Source organism: Aotus nancymaae, unplaced genomic scaffold (assembly GCF_030222135.1).
Source record: "Aotus nancymaae isolate 86718 unplaced genomic scaffold, 86718_ANA_hifiasm-v0.15.2.pri h1tg000065l, whole genome shotgun sequence".
Lineage (NCBI taxonomy): Eukaryota > Metazoa > Chordata > Mammalia > Primates > Aotidae > Aotus > Aotus nancymaae.
Genome location: NW_026988480.1, coordinates 9,829,997 through 9,850,028, shown reverse-complemented (window position 1 = coordinate 9,850,028; position 20,032 = coordinate 9,829,997). Strand labels below are relative to the sequence as shown.

The window sequence follows — 20,032 nt, the reverse complement described above, 5'->3', positions numbered from 1 at the left end:
ACTGTTAAAACCTGTGCATACTTTGCAGCGTTCTTGTATTGTATTCTTCAGTTCCATTAATTCACTTATATTCCTCTCTAAATTGTCTATTCTCGTTAGGATTTCGTCAAACCTTTTTTCAAGGTTCTTAGTTTCTTTACCTTGGGCTAGAACATAGTCTTTTAACTCACTGAAGTTTCTTGTTATCCACCTTCTGAAGCCTAATTCTGTTAATGGAACGCACTCGTTCTCCATCAGGCCTTGTTCCCTTGTTGATGAGGAACTGTGGTCCCCTGTAAAGGGAGAGGCATTCTGATTTTGGGTATTCTCAACCTTTTTACGCTGGTTTCTTCCCGTCATTGTAAATTTATCCACCTGTCGTCTTTATAATTACCAACTTTCAAATTAGGTCTCTGAGTGGACGTTCAACTTGTTGATTCCCAGCACCGGAATCTGAGCAACCCACTGCACTGGCCAAAACAGTGGCATTAAGATTCATGGTGCTTTTCTGCCCAGGAATCTCTGGTCTGGCTTCCTTCTTGAGTCACTTTTTCAATCAGTTGAATAGGTGACTCTGCCTTCCTGGAGCTCCAAACGTTGAACAAAAGGGGACCCAGTCCCATTTACTCTGCACCAGGAACCGCCGCACCGACCACAAGAGTCATGCTGGTGACCTGTGGGGCTCCTCCACTGGGAATCTCCTGGTCCGTGAGCAGCAAAAATTCGTCTGAAAGTGTGTCATCCTCTCGCTCTCTGCACTTTTACTGGGAGCTACAATCCTGAGCTGTTGGTAATCGGCCATCTTGGATCTCTCTCTTCCAAAAATTCCTACATTTTAAAGGACACATGTAGCACGAATGTTGACTATGCCAACATGGAAAATTGGTGAATGGAATGGTAACAGATAAAATTATCTCTTCTATATTTTATTTTATTTATTTTGTTTTATTGTAATCCCAGCACTTTGGGAGGCCGAGGTGGGTGAATCACAAGGTCAGAAGTTCAAAACCAGCCTGGCCAACATGGTGAAATACAATCTCTACTAAAAATACAAAAATTAGCTGGGCATGGTGGCAGGTGCCTATAATCTCAGGTACTCTAGAGGCTGAGGCAGGTGAATTGCTTGAACCCAAGAGGCAGAGGTTGTGATGAGCCAAGATCATGCCATTGCACTCCAGCCTGGGCAACACGAGCAAGACTCTGTCTCAGGAAAAAAAAAAAACACACACACACACACAACAGGAAAAAAAAAGCATTATTGCAAGAGACAAAAATGACATTATACATTGCGGAAAGGGTCAATTCATCAAGAATATGTAATAATATATATGCACCAAACAATGTGACCTTAAAATATATGAAGTAAACATTACATAATTGAAAGGAGAAACAGACAACAATAAGTAGTTGGAGACTTCAATACTCCATTTTCAATAATGGCTAGAACTAGACAGAAGACCAGTAATGAAATAGAAGTCTTGAACATTTATAAAACACTTGGACCTAAAGTATATATACAACATTCCACTCCACAACAGCAGGATACACATTTCTTTCAAGTGCACACGGAATATTTCTCAGAATAGACAGTAGGTTAGACCACAGAATAACCCCTGTTATATTTTAAATAATTAAAATCATAGAAAATATTTTCCATTCACAATGGAATGAAACTAGAACTTAATAACAGAAGGGGCTGAGCACGGTGGCTCACACCTGTAATCTCAGCACTTTGGGAGGCCAAGCTGGGAGGATCTCTTGAGCCCAGGAGTTCAAGATCAACCTGGGCAACATAGAGAAACCCCATCTTTAAAAATAAAAATAAGCTAGGTGTGGTGGCTCTCACCTGTGAGCTGAGGGAAACGAATTGCTTGAGTACAGGAGTTCAGAACTTCCTAGGCAACATGGTGAAATCCATCCCCACTAAAAATACAAAAAAATTAGCCAGGTGTGGCGGTATGCACCTGTAGTGCTTCCCAGGAGGCTGAGGTGGGAGGATCACCTGAACCCAGAAGATCAAGGCTGCAATGAGCCATAATTGCACCACTGCACTCCAGCTTGGGTCACAGAGTGAGGCCTTGTTTCAAAAAAAAAATTAGCCAGGCATGGTGGCATACACCTCAGGTACCAGCTACTTAGAAGGCTGAGGTGAGAGAACTGCTTGAGTCCAGGAGATAAACGCTTCAGTGAGCCATTATCGCATCACTGCACTCCATCCTGGGTAAACAGAGTAAGATCTTGTCTCAAAAAAAATAAGTAAATAAATTACAGAGGGAAAACTGAAAATTCACAATATTTGGAAATTAAACAACACGTGCTTAACAACCAATGGATCAAAACATAAATCACAAAGGAAATATAAAAATACCTTGAGACAAATGAAAATGAAAACACAACATACCAAAACTTATGGGATGCAGCAAAGCTGCGCTAAGAGAAAAATTTTTACCCAAAAGCACAATCAAAGAAGAAAGCAGCCTGGCGCAGTGGCTCACGCCTGTAGTCCCAGTCCTTTGGAGGCCAAGGGGGCAGGGTTGAGTGAGACCAGCCTGGGCAACATGGCAAAACCCTGTCTCTACAAGAGAGATACAAAAAGTTAGCCAGGCATGGTGGCACGTGCCTGGAGTCCCAGTTGCTTGGGAGGCTGAGGGAGGAGAATCACTTGAGCCCAGGAGGTCAAGGCTACAGTGAGCTGAGATCACACCACTGTACTCTAGCCTGGGCGACAGAGCAAGATCTTGTCTCAAAAATTTTTTTTTTAATTTTAATTTTTTAAAAAGGAAGAAAGGGCCAGGTGTGGTGCCTCATGCCTGTAATCTCAGCACTTTGGGAGGCCATGGCAGGGGAATCACATTAGGCCAGGAGTTTGAGACCAACCTGGGTAACATAGCAAAAGCCCATCCCTACAAAAAAAGAGAGGAGGAGGAAAGGGAAAGAGGAAGAGGAAGAGGAAGAAGAAGGAAGAGGAGGAGGAGGGGGAAGGGGAGGGGAGGGGAAAGGAGGAGGAAGGGAAGAAGAAGAGAAGAAGAAAGATTTGAAATTTTCTAACTGCACACCTTAAGGAGCTAGAAAATGAAAAACTAAACCCAAAGCTAGAATTCTAAAAAATAATAGGCTGGGCACAGTGGCTCACACCTGTAATCCCAGCACTTTGGGAGGCCAAGGCGGGCGGATCACCTCAGAACTCCGAGGTCAGGAGTTCAAGACCAGACTGGCCAACATGCTGAAACCCCGCCTCTACTTAAAAAAACAATAAAAATAAATAAATAAATAATAATAAAGACTACAACTGAGATAAATGAAAGAGAGAATAGAAAACTCTAGAGAATAGCTATGCAACAAAAAGTTGGCTTCTTGAAAAAAATCTTCTGAAGGAGTAATCTAAAATAATACAAATAAAATAATACAGAAAAATAAATTTTAAAAGAAAAAATTAACAAAATTGACAAACCTTTAGGTAAGTGACTAAGAAAAAAAAAAAGAAGACTCATATTACCAAAACGACAAATGAAAGTGGGAACTTCACAATTTTACAGAAACAAAAAATACAAGATAATACTATGAATAACTGTATGACAACAAACTGGATAATCTAGAATAAATGGACAAATTGCTAAACATTCAACTACCAAAAGTGATTCATGAAGAAGCAGAAAATCTAAAACACTAAGTTTGGCATCAATACAGTGACCTCCTGGGAGCGGGGGATGACCAGGTTGCCTAAGGAGGGGTGAACCGGCCCAGGTCAGAAATGGAGCAGGTCAAAACTCCCATGCTGATCGGTAGTGGGATCGCGCCTGTGAATAGCCAGTGCACTCCAGCCTGGGCAACATAGCGAGACCCCATTTCTTAAAAAAAAAAAAAAAATTTTTTTTTGAGACAGAGTCTTGCTCTATTGCCAGGCTAGAGTGCAATGGCGCAATCTCGGCTCACTGCAACCTCTGCCTCCTGGATTCAAGCGATTCTTCTGCCTCAGCTTCCCGAGTAGCTGGGACCACAGGCAGGTGCCACCATGCCCGGCTATTTTTTTTTTGTATTTTTAGTAGAGATGGGGTTTCACCATGTTGGCCAGGATGGTCTCGATCTCTTGACCTCATGATCTGCCCGCCTTGGCCTCCCAAAGTGCTGGGATTACAGGCGTGAGCCACTGCACCCGGCCTAAAAAAAAAAAAATTTTAAAAAGAAGAAGAAAAAAAGAGACCCTACCTCTACAAAAAAATAAAATAATTAGCTGGGCATGCTGGCATGTACCCACAGTCCCAGCTACTCAGGAGGCTGAGGCAGGACTGTTAGAGCCCCAACAATGGAGGCTACAGTGAGCTATAACTGTGCCACTGCACTCCAGCCTAGAAAACAGAGTGAGACCCTGTCTCAAAAAAATTTTTTTTAATAAAAAAATCGTTAAACTAATAAATGAATTTGACAAAACTGAAGGATACAAAATCAATACACAAAAATCAGATGTATTCCTCCCTCCCTCCCTCCTTTCTCTCTCTTTTCTCTTTCTCTTTCTTTTCTTTTCTTCTTTTTGAGACAGGGTCTCACTTTGTCACCCAGGCTGGAGTGCAGTGACAATCATTGCTCACTGCAGCCTTGACCTCCCAGACTCAAGCAATTCTCCTACCTCAGCCTTCAGAGTATCTGGGACTACAAATGCTTACCACCATGCCTGGCTGGCTGTCTGTCTATCTATCTATCTATCTATCTATCTATCTATCTATCTATCTATCTATCATCTATCTAACTATCTATCTATCTATCTGACAGAGGCTCGTTCTCTGTTGCCCAGGCTGGTATGTAATGGCGTGATCTCAGCTCACTTAAACCACCGCCTCCCCAGTTCTAAGCAATTCTCCTACCTCAGCCTCCTGAGTAACTGGGATTACAGGGGCGTGTCACCATGCCTGGTTAATTTTGTATTTTTAGTAGAGACAGGGTTTCACCATGTTGGCCAGGAAGGTCTGGAACTCCTGACCTCAGGTGATCCACCTACCTCGGCCTCCCAAACTGCTGGGATTACAGTGTGAGCCACTGTGCCCAGACCCTGGCTAATTTTTGTTTTAATTTTAATTTTTAGAGACAGCATTTCACTGTGTTGCCCAGGCTGATCTTAAACTCCTGACCTCAAGTGATTGCCCTCTTCAGCCTCCTGAATTTCTGGGACTATAAGTGAGGGCCACCATGCCTGACTCTAGTACCACTTGACACATGAGAAAGAAACCATTCTGTTCCCACTCTTGCCATCTGGTGGTCTCTTACTTGTAGCTGTATACACTCCTAACTGATATACCTGTAATTCCCTGCTGTCCACCACCTGACTATGAGCACCCCCTCTCCTACTGTTGCTCTACCGCAGAGTCCTCAACCTCAGCACTACAGACATTTTCAACCACAGAACTTCTTGTGGGGGCTGCCCTGTGCATTGTAGGACTTTAACAGCAACCCTGGCCTCTTCCCACCTAATGCCAGTAGCATCCACTCCCCAGATATGACAACCTAGTGTTTTTTGGCCAGGCACGGTGGCTCACACCTGTAATCCCAGCACTTTGGGAGACCGAGAAGGGCAAATCACTTAAGGTCAGGAGTTCATGACCAGCCTGGCCAACATGGTGAAACCCCTTATCTACTATAAATACAAACATTAGCTGGGTATGGTGGCGCATGCCTGTAGTCCCAACTACTCAGGAGGCTGAGGCAGAAGAATCTCTTGAACTCAGGAGGCGAAGAAGGTTGCAGTGAGCCAAGAGAGCATCACTGCACTCCAGCCTGGGAAATGGAGTAAGATTCCATCTCAAAAAAAAAAAAAAAAAACCACCTAAAATATCTCCGTACTTTCCTAAAAGCCCCACTGGGGCAAATCTGGCTGAGAACCACCACCCTGCAGGAAGCCTATGCTAAGCCAACTAATCTACTCTCTCCACTCAACTCTGCTATAAACCAAGCCAAGCCGGGCTCTCAAGCTCCTCTGGGCCTTCTCAAGGCCTGCCCATAGAATCTCCTTGGCAGTGGGGATTCCCACTACCACCCAAGCCTGAGTGGTCTCTCCCTGCTCTGGCCATGATAGCAGGGACTGGTTGTCTCCCTTGGCACTTGGCCTAACTCTCACTGCATTCATGCATTTTGCTTCTGGAGGCCGAGGTCTTGGTTCCTGGTGCAGGGGCCATACTTCCTACACCAAGGATCCTTGCACCTATAGGGGTCCAATTTGTACATTTCAGTGACTGTATTAGATACTTTGCTTCAGGAATACAGTTGCAGTCAGGACCCATTGCTGTCAAAGCTATAGACTCAGAGCTGTGTGACCGTCCGTCTCCCCACCGCTGGAACAGGCAGAAGCAGTTGGGGAGCCTGGTCCCCCAGCCCACTGCTGAGGAGAAGGGCTTGCAGGTCCATGGAGAGGATGAGGCAGGCTGAACTTGTAAATGACTGGGAGGTCCCAAGTGCTTTCTGAGGGCTCCCTGAAGGGAGGATGGGCAGCTCTGCCCTGACTGTTGCTCCCAGCATCCCAGCTGCAAGTGCTGAGCGAAGAGTACTTAGCCTAGGCAAGGCGAAGATGGTGAAGCCAGACCCCTACGTAGGGGTAGCCACCAGAAATGGAGAGCACACGTCAAGGCTGAGGGGAGAAAGGTCTGGGGACTGGCCCTACATGCTTAGTCTCTGCTGTACAAGCATCAGTTGCTTCTCACGTTCATCCCAGCCCTGCAAGCTGATGGGTACCCTTCATTCTAGGCCCCTTGTCTTTTGTGATGGCCCCCCTTGACACAGAACTGCATTGTCTAATCTTGAGCCAACAAGTTGTACAGTGAGCCATGGGGAACAAAAGGGGCCATGAGAGGGACCTGAAGCAGGGTCTCCCAGATGGGAGCAGGCATGGGCCCCTGCCTACACCTGATACTCCTGGCCTTGACAAACATGAGACCTGTGGAGCATCCCTGGGCTTAGGTGGGGCACAACTGGAGCCTCTAGGAGGATGAGGATGAGGGCTTCCTGTCTGAGCCCTGAGTCATGGAGGTGACACAGAGGGAGGGGTCCTGCCTGCTGCATGGGCAGGTGCAGAGTCCAACTCCATGATTCCTACCACAGCCTTTCCCTCCACTTTTAACTGGAATTAGTCCCAAAAGCCTCAGGCAGTAGAAAGGTTGTGAAAAGAGAACTTCCTCCAGGGCATTAGGGATACTCTCAGAAGGAACACACACTTGCACAACTTGGCATGGTCCTTGCCTCCAAAGAGCTCCCACATCAAGATGGGGACAGGCCCCCTGGCAATGAAGCTTCATGAGGTCAGAGCAGTATCAGACACACATAGGAGGATGCCCAGCCCAGGATGGGGCTCAGGAAGACTTCCTGGAGGAGGCTGTGCATGGGTCAGAGAGGTTTCACACCCTAGGGTTGCAGATTTAGCAAATAAAAAGCAGGATGCTGGCTGGGTGCCGTGGCTCATGTCTGTAATCCCAGCACTTTGGGAGGCCGAGGCGGGTGGATCACAAGGCCAGGAGTTTGAGATCAGCCTGGCCAATACAGTGAAACCCCATCTTTACTAAAAATACAAAAATTAGCTGGGTGTGGTGGCACAAGCCTGTAGTCTCGGCTACTTGGGGTGCTGAGGCAGAAGCATCACTTGAACCTGGGAGGCAGAGGTTAAAGTGAGCCGAGATCACACCACTGCACCCCAGCCTGCACAACAGCACAACAGAGTGAGACTCTATCTCCAAAAAAAAAAAAAAAAAAAAAGCAGGATGCCCAGCTATATTGGAATTTCAGAGAAACAGTGAATATTTGTTTTAGCGTTATGTCCCAAATATTGGACAGGACATGGTTATGCTGTAAAACTCCTCACTGTTTATTTGACATTCCAATCTAGCTAAACACCTACTTTACCTGGCCTCCCAGGTCACCATGACTTTTGGATGAGGTGTTGGGCTCAGAGAAGGGATGTGACAGGGGAGTTTCATATCCAAGACCTGAACCTAGGTATCCCACCTCCAATTCCAGACTAGAGTCTGAAAGACAGACCACCTCCCCTCTACCACTTGGTCAGGTGACATTGGGTTGGCTAGTCAATCTGAGCTCTTGCCAATCTGCAAAATAAATGTGTGTGATGGATATTAAAACCTTGCCTCTCAAACTGTCAACTGGAGATCAGCACCTTTGGCCTCACCTGGGATGGAGGTGAGTACCTAAATGCAGAATCCCAGCCTGTACCCTAGACGTGTTCGCATGGAAGTACAGAGACACGTCCCAAAGGCAATGGTGGATTCAACAGGCATTGGGAGGTGCTAGCACAGAGCTGGGCTGTAACAAGTATGTCACATGCCTGAGCCACATCAGCCCCTACAGGAACCCTCGGAGGGGCCATTTTACCCCTACTTACAGGTGAGCACCTAGAGAGGGCCAAGAAAAGCGACATGCCTTCCCCGAATGAGACCATACAGTCAGAAAATGGCCACTGTGGTCTGACCTGGCCACTGTGCCCACAGAGAACCTGGGACGTTGAGATGAGCCACAGCGGGATGCTATGTGGTGGAGGCAGCTCTTGGTGTATTTGTCTGAAGACCCCCTTGATGTGCCTCGTTCTCTAGCTCACTGGTACCAGATACCCTTGGTGCATTCTATGCCAATCCTACTGCTTCCCAGCAGGTTTATAGGTAGGCTGGAGGACTACACAGACGCTGGATGCATTGAGTTCCAAAAGCATTTCAAGATAAACTAAATAACGTGCATTTACCCAGCATCATGCCTGGCACACTGCCATGATGAACCACTCCTTTCCATCTTTACCCTGTAAAAAACGGCTGTGAGGAATGGAAGAGCAGCAACTCACAGCCTGTTCCACAGGAGGCGTCTTACATAATGATGTTCCTAGGGAAAAAGATGACAGTTGACAGGGAACCTTCTCTGTGCAAATTCGACTTTATCACCATTGCCTCTTGGGGCTCCTGCCCCTAAAGTCCAAAGTCTCAAAATTCCCCAAAAGCTGAGTCATTCATCCTCGGCAGATGCAGGCAGAGAATCAGCTGGGCTGCGAATCAGCCTTTTGTGCTCTAGGTCCAGAGGTTTCTGGGCACACCACTGTCGTCCCATTCGCTATCACCAGCTGTATCATCAGAATACCTTTGCTTTCAAAAACACTCTGTCAAGGCCGGGTACAGTGGCTCACGCCGGTAATCCCAGCACTTTGGGAGGCCGAGGTGGGCAGATCATGAGGTCAGGAGATTGAGACCATCCTGGCTAACATGGTCAAATCCCCTCTCAACTAAAAATATGAAAAAATTAGCTGGGCGTGGTGGTACGTGCCTGTAATCCCAGCTACTCGGGAGGCTGAGGCAGGAGAATCACTTGAACCCGGGAGACGGAGCTTGCAGTGAGTTCAGATTGCACCACTGCATTCCAGCCTGGGTGACGGAGCAAGATTCCATCTCAAAAACAAAACAAAACAAAAAACACCTCTGTCTTCTGTATCTTTTGACTTTTTAAGACATGACTATTATATTTTCAAAAATAAATCAATTTGTCAGCACCCGTTGCGTATTCTGGTGACAACCCTCTGATCTTTTCACTCTCAAATGTGCAGGGATCCCTCTCACCCCAGGGAATTTACACATGCTGTTCCCCCCCAGCCTTCCCATCTTGGCATAAACCTCACTTTCCCAAGGAAGCCAGCATTCTCTCCAACTGGGTGAGGGCCCCTTACAGCCCTCCAGTAGCCTGAACTCCCCATATGATTATCCAGCAGTCTGCATTAGTTGACCATCTCTGCTCCTTGCCTAAAAGACTGTGCCTCATCCATCTAATTCCAAATCCTAGCACAGTCCAGACACCCAGGCACCCACTCAGGTGTAGGTGTGGGCAAGATTGTGCCAGCCCAGAGCAGAGATGCCACTGCACTCTCCCGACCTTCCTGCTTGAGCCCAGGGTGTCACCAGCCTGGAAACCATCCAAGCCTCTCTGCTGTTTAGTGAAGCCTAGGCTTCCAGAGAGCCCTAGGTTCATTTGCTCATAGCACACATACCCTCAACCAAGGTCTGCCCAGTCCTGATTCGCACATTTGTGCAAAGGGCACAGGCTTTGGACAGAGACTGAGTCCAAGAGGCCAACCCTGAGTGCCTGTTTGTTCACACGTAAACGGGCACATGGTATCTGCCTCCCAGGTGAGGTGTTGAACGAGCCCTGTATACTCTCTCTGTAGTCTCAGAACATGAAAATGGACCTTCCCATTCTCTATTTTTTAAAGACAAGGTCTCATCACCAGGCATGGTGGCTCATGCCTGTAATCCCAGATCTCTGGGAGGCCGAGGTGGGTGGACTACCTGAGGTCAGGAGTTCAAGACCAGCCTGACCAACATGATGAAACCCGTCCCTACTAAAAATACAAAAAACTCAGCCAGGTGGAGTGGTGGCCACCTGTAATCCCAGCTACTCAAGAGGCTGAGGGAGGGAGAATTGCTTGAACCCAGGAGGTAGAGGTGGTAGTGAGCCAAGCTTGTGCTACTGCACTCCAGCCTGGGCAACAGAGCAACACTACATCTAAAAAAAAGAGAGAAAGAGAAAGAGAGTTTGTGTTACTGTGTTGCCCAGGATGGAGTGCAGTGGTGTGATCATACATACAGCCTCAAACTCTTGAACTTCTGGACTCAAGCAATCCTCCCATTCTTTCCAATGCCCTGGCCCCAGAGTGCCCCACAATGGTACCTAACCCCAAAGCAAAAGTCCTGTAGTACCAGCTATTCCACCGGGGTGGACAAGCCAGAGCCCAAACCCTGCACAGAACCTCATTCACCAGGTAACTTCTGAGCCTCATCTCCCCCACCTAAAACATAGAAACAGCTTCCCCCAGGGAGGCCATTAGGAGGAAGGAACGTCCACTTTGAACAAATAGCCACCATACCTTTACCCAAACTCCTCTGCTCCAGGCCCAGACCCTGCTGTCTCCAGGCAGGAATACAGCATCAGGCTGGCTCCATGCTCCTCTACCTCATCCCTCAAAGGAAATCACTGGGGAAACCCAATCTCTTCTCCATCCAGGGTGGCTCTGGGATACAAGCTCTCTTGGTAGGGTGTTCCTGGAAGTGACAGTGTCAGAGAGACAAGCATCCTAGAGACAGGGTATGTAACACTTTAGAATACAGCTTGGCTTTAACATCCAGAGCACTCACTGTGGCCAGGGCCAGCCTCAGCACCCCATGAAGCAAAGTGGGAAGGCCAACCTGGGACAAGGACCAGGCCTCAGAACTGCAGGCACAATCTGCCGTCTCATCTTCCAAAGGTGGGAGGGATGCCCACTGATAGGGTCTGTGCAGTTGACAGGCATCTCCCAGCAGTTGCTCAAATGGTTGCTTTTTCTCCAGTTCCATTAACTCTTTTTCTTTCTGAATATTCCTAACCACCACAGACTGCAAGAATACTGTCTGCAGCTCCCTGGCAGCTCTAGTTCACACCTGCCCAGAAAATACCACCATCCTACCCTCATCACACATGCTGGCTTTGTGGAAATCCTCTGGAGTTAACAGAAGGGGAGCAGGGATCATGGAGATCCCAAATCTTGGGTCCTGTTACCTTCAGTCCTATCGTGACCAAAGGCCCAGCCTCCCTTGTCTCTGTACAAACTTTTGCAAAGAAAAAACTTAGCTTCTTTCTAAAAACCCCTAGTTTCTCCTCCCCCTCCCCCTGCACAACCTCATGCCCCCAGCCTGGCCTTGTGATGCCTGGTAAGCAGGTAACATGCAATCTAGGGCCCTGAGCCAGCAGACAGGCCCAGTCTTCAGGCTGAGAAGGCAGCTGGAGAGGTAGGCCAGGGCACAAGGAACTGTATGTAGGTGTGCACGTTATACTGCCGCTTATGCATATAACACAGACGCAACTCACACATCAACAGGTGCTCAGAAAAGGACCAGCAGATAGCTGCCCTGGCTCCTCTAAGGAAGAGCAGGCAGCTTCCCCCCAGAAAGCTACATGTGCGTGTGCTGGAGGAGAGGAAGACTGGTGGTTGGGAAGGCCCATCTCCCAGGGGTGCAGGCCCATCTGTCTGCCTGATCCCAGGCAGCAGGATTGCAGAAGCCGGGCGGGACGGCCATAGCCACCTGCCAGCGAGGGAAGGCTTCTCTTCTCATGGCTGGGGGCAACTTGGCACGGCTGACCTCTGCTGGCCAAGTGAGGCACTGCATGCAGCCACAGAGCCAGGTGATTCCGTCTTCTGGACGTTTCCTGACTCCTGATGTTTTGGGAGAACAGTCCTTTTCATATGCCGGAGGCACAAACTGGGGCAGCTAAAATTTTTATTCTGTTGTCAAGGGGCAAGATGCCAGCCTGGCAGTGCCAAGGAGTTGAAGAGCCCAGCACTGGCGGCCCAGAACTGTCTGTTCAGTCTGTGCAGCGAGCACCAGAGCCTCGCCTGTCCGTGCAGGAGGGAAGCCTGTGCTCCACATTGTGCTCAGCTCGAGAGGCCCAGCAACCTCAGGAAGACTTGGCTGCAGGTCTGAATTTCTTTCCTTTGTGCTTGAAGCTGTGCAGTGGGTTCTGGGACTTCACTCTCTATGGAGGCAATCGCACGTCACTTGGGGGAATCAGGCTGACAGACTATCCACCCACCCACCCACCCAAACTGAAAAAGACACAAAGGGAGCCATGCCAGCACCTGGCCAACAAGACCAGAAGGTGCTACAGACAATGAAAGGGGAAGGGCAGCTGGGGAAAGCAAAGCAGGGCCTGCAGGTGGCTGCAGAAGTATCCCTAGCCCACAACAGATTTTGTCCCAGCCACCAGATTTTTGGGGAGCAGTTCTTGGGTGCCCTCTCTCCCACTCCCTAGGGCAAGGTGCCTACACATTCTGGTGATGACAGAAGAGCAGGTGGGGAGGAGTCGTGCAGCTGTCCCCAAGGCCCCAGGGGCCGTACCTTGGCCTTCCTACAAGAGGAAGACAGCTTCTTCCGCTTCTTGTGAGGGCGCACCAGGCCACGAAGAGCAGGAGGAACTGGAAGAGATGCTTGCCTGAGCAGTGGGCGCACCGCTGCTGTTCCCACCCCTGCCCTCCCACTAGTTCTGCAGCAAATTCTTGAATTCTGACCCAACTGGCAGCCTATGACAGTATTCATTATCACATCTGCACAGGGCCAGGAGAATGTGAGCATATTAGACTTCCACTATCTCAATAGCTTTCCTGTATTGTTTACACTTGTTTCAATAAACATGTAACAAGAAAGAAAAAGACAGACATCCTTATAGAAAGAAAATGTAGTTGAAATAAAAATCAACAGGTAGTTTCTTCACCTGTGGTCCATTACTACAGATTCGGCAGGCCCCACATCCCAGCTGCACCTGATCTTGGCTGTATCTTCACCTCACCTACCCCATGAACTCCCCCAGGCCAATCACACCTGGGCCCTCCCTTTCAAGTGTCAAACATCCCACATCCTGACACCTTTCCACCTTCTCCTGGCTCTTCTAAACCTCCTGGCCAAGTCACCTTGGCAAGTGACTCCGCTGTAGGAGCAGACTAGGTTCCTCAGGCCAAAGCTCCAGCCTCATCCCCTCCCTCCCTCTCTACCCACCCTCCCTACTGCCCTCCTCATATCTCAGGCCAGGACCTAGACTGGGGTCTCCTCCAGCTCACTGTCCTGTGAGAACATGGTCCCCAGCACTTTCTCTCTGGCATTTTCACATTCCCGTTTCTTCTAGATCCTTCCTTTCCCAGTGCCCAGGCTTTTCCTGCCCTGGAACATTCCATCCCACCCTCTGTCACCTCCACAGCAGCAACACCAGTCGCTGGCTGGCTGCAGGTCCGGACTGAGCAGACCCTGTGGCACTGGGAAGGTTCCTGCACTTGCTGCCCAGAGCCTCCTCTCCACCAGTCTTCTCCTTTAACCCATTTCAGGCATAAAAATCACACATACTCATTACCAAAAACACCTCCTATGAGACACTGAAAGAAGTCATCACCTAGAGCCTGCCTAAGATGAGGAGAGGTGCCCAGCTTTAATGGTCACGTAAAGCTCTAGCCTGGGCTGCACCACAGAAACCAATCCCAGGGTTCTGACCTCACGCCTGCCAACCCCTGCACCCCTCGCACCACCACTGGCTCTTCTCTTGCCACCTCGTCTGTTTTGGCTTTATAGTGTCTGTCTCCCTGTTGACTGTTCTTACCTGGAGACTCCACAGACACCTTGGCCTTGACTTTAGCAGCTGCTAATTCTGAGTCTTTTGCAGCACAGGTGGCTGTCTCTGCCTCCTGCCAGTGACTCTTTCCCAAACCTGTTCACTCCCTTCCACCCATGGATAGCCATTCAGCCCAGCCCTGGAGACTACCTGGCCTGAAATCCTGGGTCTGCCACCCACTTGGCACTACCTCAACTTCCTCATCTCCAAAAGGGAGACTGCAACAGCTAATCCGTGGGACCAGGCAAACAAGTTTAGAAACACAGGGGTGTGCCTATTTATGTGCTCGCGTGCTGCCCAGGTCTCCAGGTCCTATTCTGCCTGACCAATCCCAGCACCAAGCACAGGCGCTAATGCAGCAGCGGAGAAATTAATGCCACTTCCCCAGCCTGCTGCCTCCTGCCCAGTCAGGCTGCACTCACCCAGATAGTCAGGAACATGGCCCAGGTGGGGCTTCACCACCGCAGGGTGCAAGGGCAGGTCATGCCGCAGCAGCTGGAGGTCCCTGGGGTTGTCTTCAAAGTATGTCTACCGGGGAAAGAGTGAGAGCAACAGTCAGCAGCTTTCTTGTGTGACTCCACAGACTGAGCTTTCCAAAGGATAACACAGTCATGTGTTTTAAAAGTCACGAGGCGGCTGCCTATGTGCATTTCTCACACCTCCTGGAGTGGATGTTTCCATTCTTCCTTCCCCATGACACACATGGCAGCACCCTGAACCCCTTTTTGCTGGATATCATCTTACAGACTGTTTCATATGGACACACAACCAACCTCTTTCCTTCCCATGTAACTTTTAGCTCTGGATGCACCTTAGTTTACCCAGCAAGCCCCCTATGGTGGCACCAGGCTGTTTCCATCTTTTGGTTCCTTGATAATTCCATGATGAACCCAGGCACATGCTTGGCCATGCACATTCACTAGTGTGACCAAGATTAAGTTCCAGAAGTGGAATTTCGGATCAAAGGACACATGAGCTCGTAATTCTGCTGGACGCTGAGTGCCCACCATAGAGGGTTGTGTCAATTTACCACCAAGCAGAACAGACTAGCTTCCTTCTATGATTCTGGGTCCACTGCCTCCCTTTCTGTGCCAAAGGCTAGAAAACTGCCCAGTTCTCTGCTTCTCACCACTCAGAGCTCAGTCAGTCTCCAAAAAGGCAGCCACCTAAGATCCGTCCCCTCCTCACTTCCCATCCCCTCACCTTGAGCTTCTCAGAGTGCAGAAGCTCCTCCTTGATCTCCTTCAATCTTGCCTCCCGAATGGCCTGCTTAGTCACTGAACGCATGGCATCCTGAGGGCGGACACTGGAGGTCAAGATAGTGAGGCTGCCCCAAATCCTCCCTCACGCCTGGATGCTCAACAACAGGGTACGATCCCTGGGCCACAGCCCCTCCGCCCCCACTCCTCTCCCCACCACAGCAGCTCACCCTGCAGCGATAGCGGAAGCCCTCGATCTCCTCCATCTGGAACTGGTAGGGGAGCAGAATGGGGCCCCTGTTCTCTGTAGAGAAGACAGCAGCAAGGGTCCCACAGGCTGAGGCCTTAGGACAGGGTCCTCATTGGAGGCCTCCTGCACCTCTTTCTTGGGGCAAAGCAGCAGGGGACTCACCGCCTTCCTGGGATGCCAAACATGCTGTACCTGGGGCTTAGCTGTACCTGGGGCTCTTACAGTGATGACCCATCTGTCCCTGTGTGTGGATGGGGGTGGCCTGTGTGGCCCCAAGCCCAAGAACCCATCACCCACTCTCTTCTCTTCCAAGGAGTACCCCATGGTATTCCTTGGGAGTCAAGGCACCCCATGATGATGGCCACAGAGAGCAGTCCAGGACCACCTAGCACCCTAGGGTCAGGTGCTGTCCTGAGCTGTCACAGCAACATGTTGGGTCACTAAATGCTCAGGAGACATACAGTAAACACAACTTTGGATAAATGACCTCAATTTGTTTATCTTTCAAGGGGGACAATGCCTGCCACTAAGGGCAGAACAAGGATGGATGGTGGAAGTGGACTGTCACACTATATTGTGACCTCTGTCATCATAATCATGGAGTTTTAAGGCATTGTGGGAGAAGCCTGACCCTGGTCCAGGCCCACAAGAGCCAGGCTCTTACCTCCACTGAGAAGCTCCTCAATCTTGCCTAAGTGGGACTGCTCTGTGGGCAGCACAAAGGTTAAGACCACACCGGGGTTGTCAGCGCGTGCTGTCCTGCAAGGGGAGACAGTACAGCTTGCATCTCCGACCCGCAGGCTCTGTCCAGCACACCCCGAGTCCACTGGCATGCCCACCACGCAGGTGCCGAGCCCATCACACTCCTAGCCCTCCTACCTGCCGGCTCGATGGATGTAGGCCTCGGGGGTTGGGGGAAGATCAAAGTTGAGCACAGCAGACACATGGTGGAAGTCTATGCCCCGGGCCACACCTGCCTCCGGATCAGAAGCCCTGCAGAGATTACTCAATGTCAGCTGGACCCTTCCTCTCCTCTGGGCAGGTATTCATGAGGTGAACCAGCAAAACTTCCTCTAAACAAAGCCTGTAGATCATAAGACCCTGATATACAGAGAATTCTTCAACAGTGGAACCATTCCAGGAGCCAGGGTTTCCTGGGGCAACCTGGAGCTTTGATGTGTAGCCAAATCCTGGCCTGAACTCTGTTCTGGGACAAGAGCAGAACTCATTGCCCTACAGGGTGATCTGAGAACCAACCCTGAGCCAGTCAAGCCTTCAGGCAGACAGAGACTGGAGGGTGGAGGGAGTTCCTTTTCCCTTCAGAAATATGCTCCCTGCAAGTCACAGCCACGCCCCCAATGCAGGACGGACCATCTCCCCTGCAGGGGTCTGCATGTCAACAACCCGAGCAGTCTCGTCCTTCACGCTGCATGTGCAGTGTGCACCGTTCACTCCCTTCTCCATATCCAGGCAGCCGAGCAAGTGGGGCTCTCTGCACTACACTACCAGCCAGGCCTGGAAGGTTTGGCTCCCTGCTCTGTGCACTCTGGTTTTAGTCTTCCGAAAAGCTAAAAACAAAAACAAAAACAAAAAACAAAAACCCACGTCTTTCTGAGGAGGGATGGGAAAAGAAGCATGGACTCACTTATCTCCTTTGGGCCCTCGGCCTCGACGTCTGCCCTTAACCGGGGCCCCCAGGACTTCAGCATCAGTTGCTATGACACAGTCGTAGAAGCCTTGGTTGAACTGTGAGATGATGTGGCACCTGCAGCCAAGAGTAGACAGAGGATCAGCTCGGCAGAGCAAGGGTGAGGCCCCTCTGCCATCCCTAGTATCATAGTAACTATCACCCTTTCTTTTTCCTCTTCTTAATCTCTTTCCCTACTTAATCATTGTGCCTCAGTTTCCTCAGCTGAAAATAAAATAATGATAGGTATTTCAGAGTTTGAAGAAGTCAGTCAGTATCAGTCACATCTAGAACCTGGCCCCTACTAAATGTTTAAGAAACAGAACATTAACTGGGTCCTCTTTCTGTCTCTGTCTTCAACTGATCTCAACCAAGATGTTGGCTGTGGCAGACCTGGAGCGCAGCGGAAGTTCTCCATTGAGCACACAGGTGGGGATGCTGAACTGCTCCAGGAACAGGCGCAGACGGTAACTCCGCTCTAGAGTGTTGACAAAGAGCAGAGACTTGCCCCGAATCAATGACAGCTTGAGCAGGGTATATAGCAACAGGAATTTGTCTTCCTCAGTCTCACAGACCACTTGAAACTGCTGTAACTGGTCTGGCCCAGGCAGCTGGGACTCCTGTAGCTTAAGGGTAACCTGGGGAGAAGACAGGTCTGTGGTCAGAAAGGAAGAGAACACAGAGATGGTATGGCCACTTACTCACCAACCAAGACATCAACATTTTAGTGCAGGCATTTAAGGATTCCTGGCACCCTAAGTCTCCTCCAGTTTTGTAACATAAAAACCCAAAATGCCCTAACTGCTGTGGTATATAGAGTATACCACAGAAACCATATATAAAATACTTCCAAGCACAGAACGAAGAGAAACACATCAATAAAGAACTACATCAAGTGGGGAAGGCCTACAGCAACCAGCCTTCTGAAAGGTAAAGTTTACTTAAGATGAGAACGCTGGCCTTAGAATTCTGGCTCTGCTGCTCAAAGCCGCCCCTTACGTCCTTGCTCAGGCTTTTAGGCAAAGTATGGCCCGAAATGGGAGACATTTCTTGTGGAGACGTGGAAATATATAGTGATTTTAGACCACTGGCTTTTAGTGCCTCAGAACCAGGGATGAGATACTGACAACTATCCCACCCAAAACACCAAATGCTCCTCTAAGAAGGAGTGTCAAGATCTTTGAGTGCCCCCATGCCTGCAGCTCCAGCAACTTCCATGGTGTCCCTTACCGGGTTATGTAATACCAGCTCCTTGAGTGCTTGTACATCCTCGTTAAAAGTAGCTGACATGAGAAAAGCCTGGTAAATCCGAGGCAAGTGACTGAAACGAAAGAGTCCAATGAGATTCCAGCTCCAAGAGCCTCTAACTGTGGTAACTGGCTTCCCGCCACCCCACTGTAGTCCCAACTCCTACTCACAGATGTTTCCATTAGGAATCACACCCACTTCTGCCTTACCAGAGGAGACTCTTGAGCTCTTCCTCAAAGCCAAAGGAAAAAAGAAGATCAGCCTCGTCCACCACCAGAAGCTCCAGGGAGTCACGAAGTTTCAAGCTGTCTTGTTGCAAGTGGCTTAATATGCGAGATGGGGTCCCCACTATCACATCTGGCTTCTCCATCAGCACAGCTCTGAAAGTTGGCAAGACGTCAGTATCAGGGAGAACGTAGCAGCTGGATCTCAGCCTGGACTTGCTCTCTTTTTTGCCACAAATAAACCCAACCCCACAACTCTGTGTAGCTTCATTCAGGTGCAGCTTTGCTGCTTTTACCCACCTCTGAGAGGCTGAGTCTTCGGCAGCTGAGACATTGGCCACTCGGACATCCCGAGCACAGTAGGTAGCCAGCTGCTGAATCATGCACTGTGCTTGTCGTGCTAGTTCCTTGGTAGGAACAAGAACAAGGCCTCTCACTGCCTGTTCTACCACCGGACCTGTCTGTAAGAATATGAATTAAAAACTTTAGCCACCAGTGCATGTCACTGTGTCCACCTGATGCTTTTCTCTACCCCTTCCAGCCTATCTGACCCATCTGCTGCCACACTACTCAGCCATATTTTGATCATCCATCACTCTGTCCGCCTCAGAATGCAGTGTTTTCCCCAGGCACTGACCCTCAAAAAGAATAATGTACTCTATGTTTATGAAGCTACTTTAAATTTATGGAGCTAAATTATCACAATAATTCTATAAGTAGAAGAGATATGTGCCCTTTTTATGTAACAAAGAAAATAAAGTGCTCTGTTGAAGATTACACAAAGGTTGGTCATAGCAGGGCCTGAACAAGGATCCAGGTAACCTGAACTCCAGGCCAGCCTGCATGGGTACAGAGCCAAGAGAGAACCTCAGACAAACGGGAACCGCTCTTCCCAGGCTTTTGGGGCTCGCCTCCTTCCTCCCCTCAGCTCTCTCGTTACCCACCGCCTTCCTGTGGAGCAACAGCTGCAGCATTGGAATAGCATAAGCGGCCGTCTTCCCGGAGCCCGTGCGGGCCCGAGCCAGGAGGTCCTTCCCCTCTAGGGCCAGTGGGATGGCCTTTTCCTGGATCAGCGTAGGTCGCGACCAGCCCAAGTCAGTGACAGCCTAGGAGAGACCAGGAGTGCGGCTCAAGCGGCACGAAGAGTGATGGTGTGTCCCGTGGAGCCCGTAAGCCGGCTCCCCAGCCCTCCCGTGTACCTGCAGGAGCCGGGGATCGAGGCCCATGTGTTCAAAGCCCAGTGCTTCCGAGTCCGCCATGGTGTTGCTCAGTAGCGACAGCACGCACGCCCTGCAAA

At 49.5% G+C, this 20,032-nt stretch overlaps 2 protein-coding genes across 2 annotated transcripts in view; one reads left to right on the top strand and one right to left on the bottom strand.

Annotated features, from left to right (window-relative positions):
* OGDH (oxoglutarate dehydrogenase) overlaps positions 1-20,032 on the top strand; it is a 470,461-nt gene that overhangs the window by 322,673 nt on the left and 127,756 nt on the right. The window lies entirely within an intron of this gene.
* Positions 12,235-20,031, bottom strand: DDX56 (DEAD-box helicase 56). The gene is made up of 14 exons (XM_064366717.1): positions 19,935-20,031; positions 19,680-19,841; positions 19,036-19,196; positions 18,721-18,891; positions 18,494-18,584; positions 17,657-17,901; positions 17,222-17,341; positions 16,456-16,569; positions 16,241-16,335; positions 15,557-15,630; positions 15,331-15,420; positions 14,550-14,655; positions 12,870-12,946; positions 12,235-12,507 (listed from the first exon to the last, which is right to left on the bottom strand). Exons 1-14 carry the CDS (start codon positions 19,992-19,994, stop codon positions 12,430-12,432), a joined length of 1,644 nt encoding a protein of 547 aa, XP_064222787.1. The 5' UTR covers positions 19,995-20,031; the 3' UTR covers positions 12,235-12,429.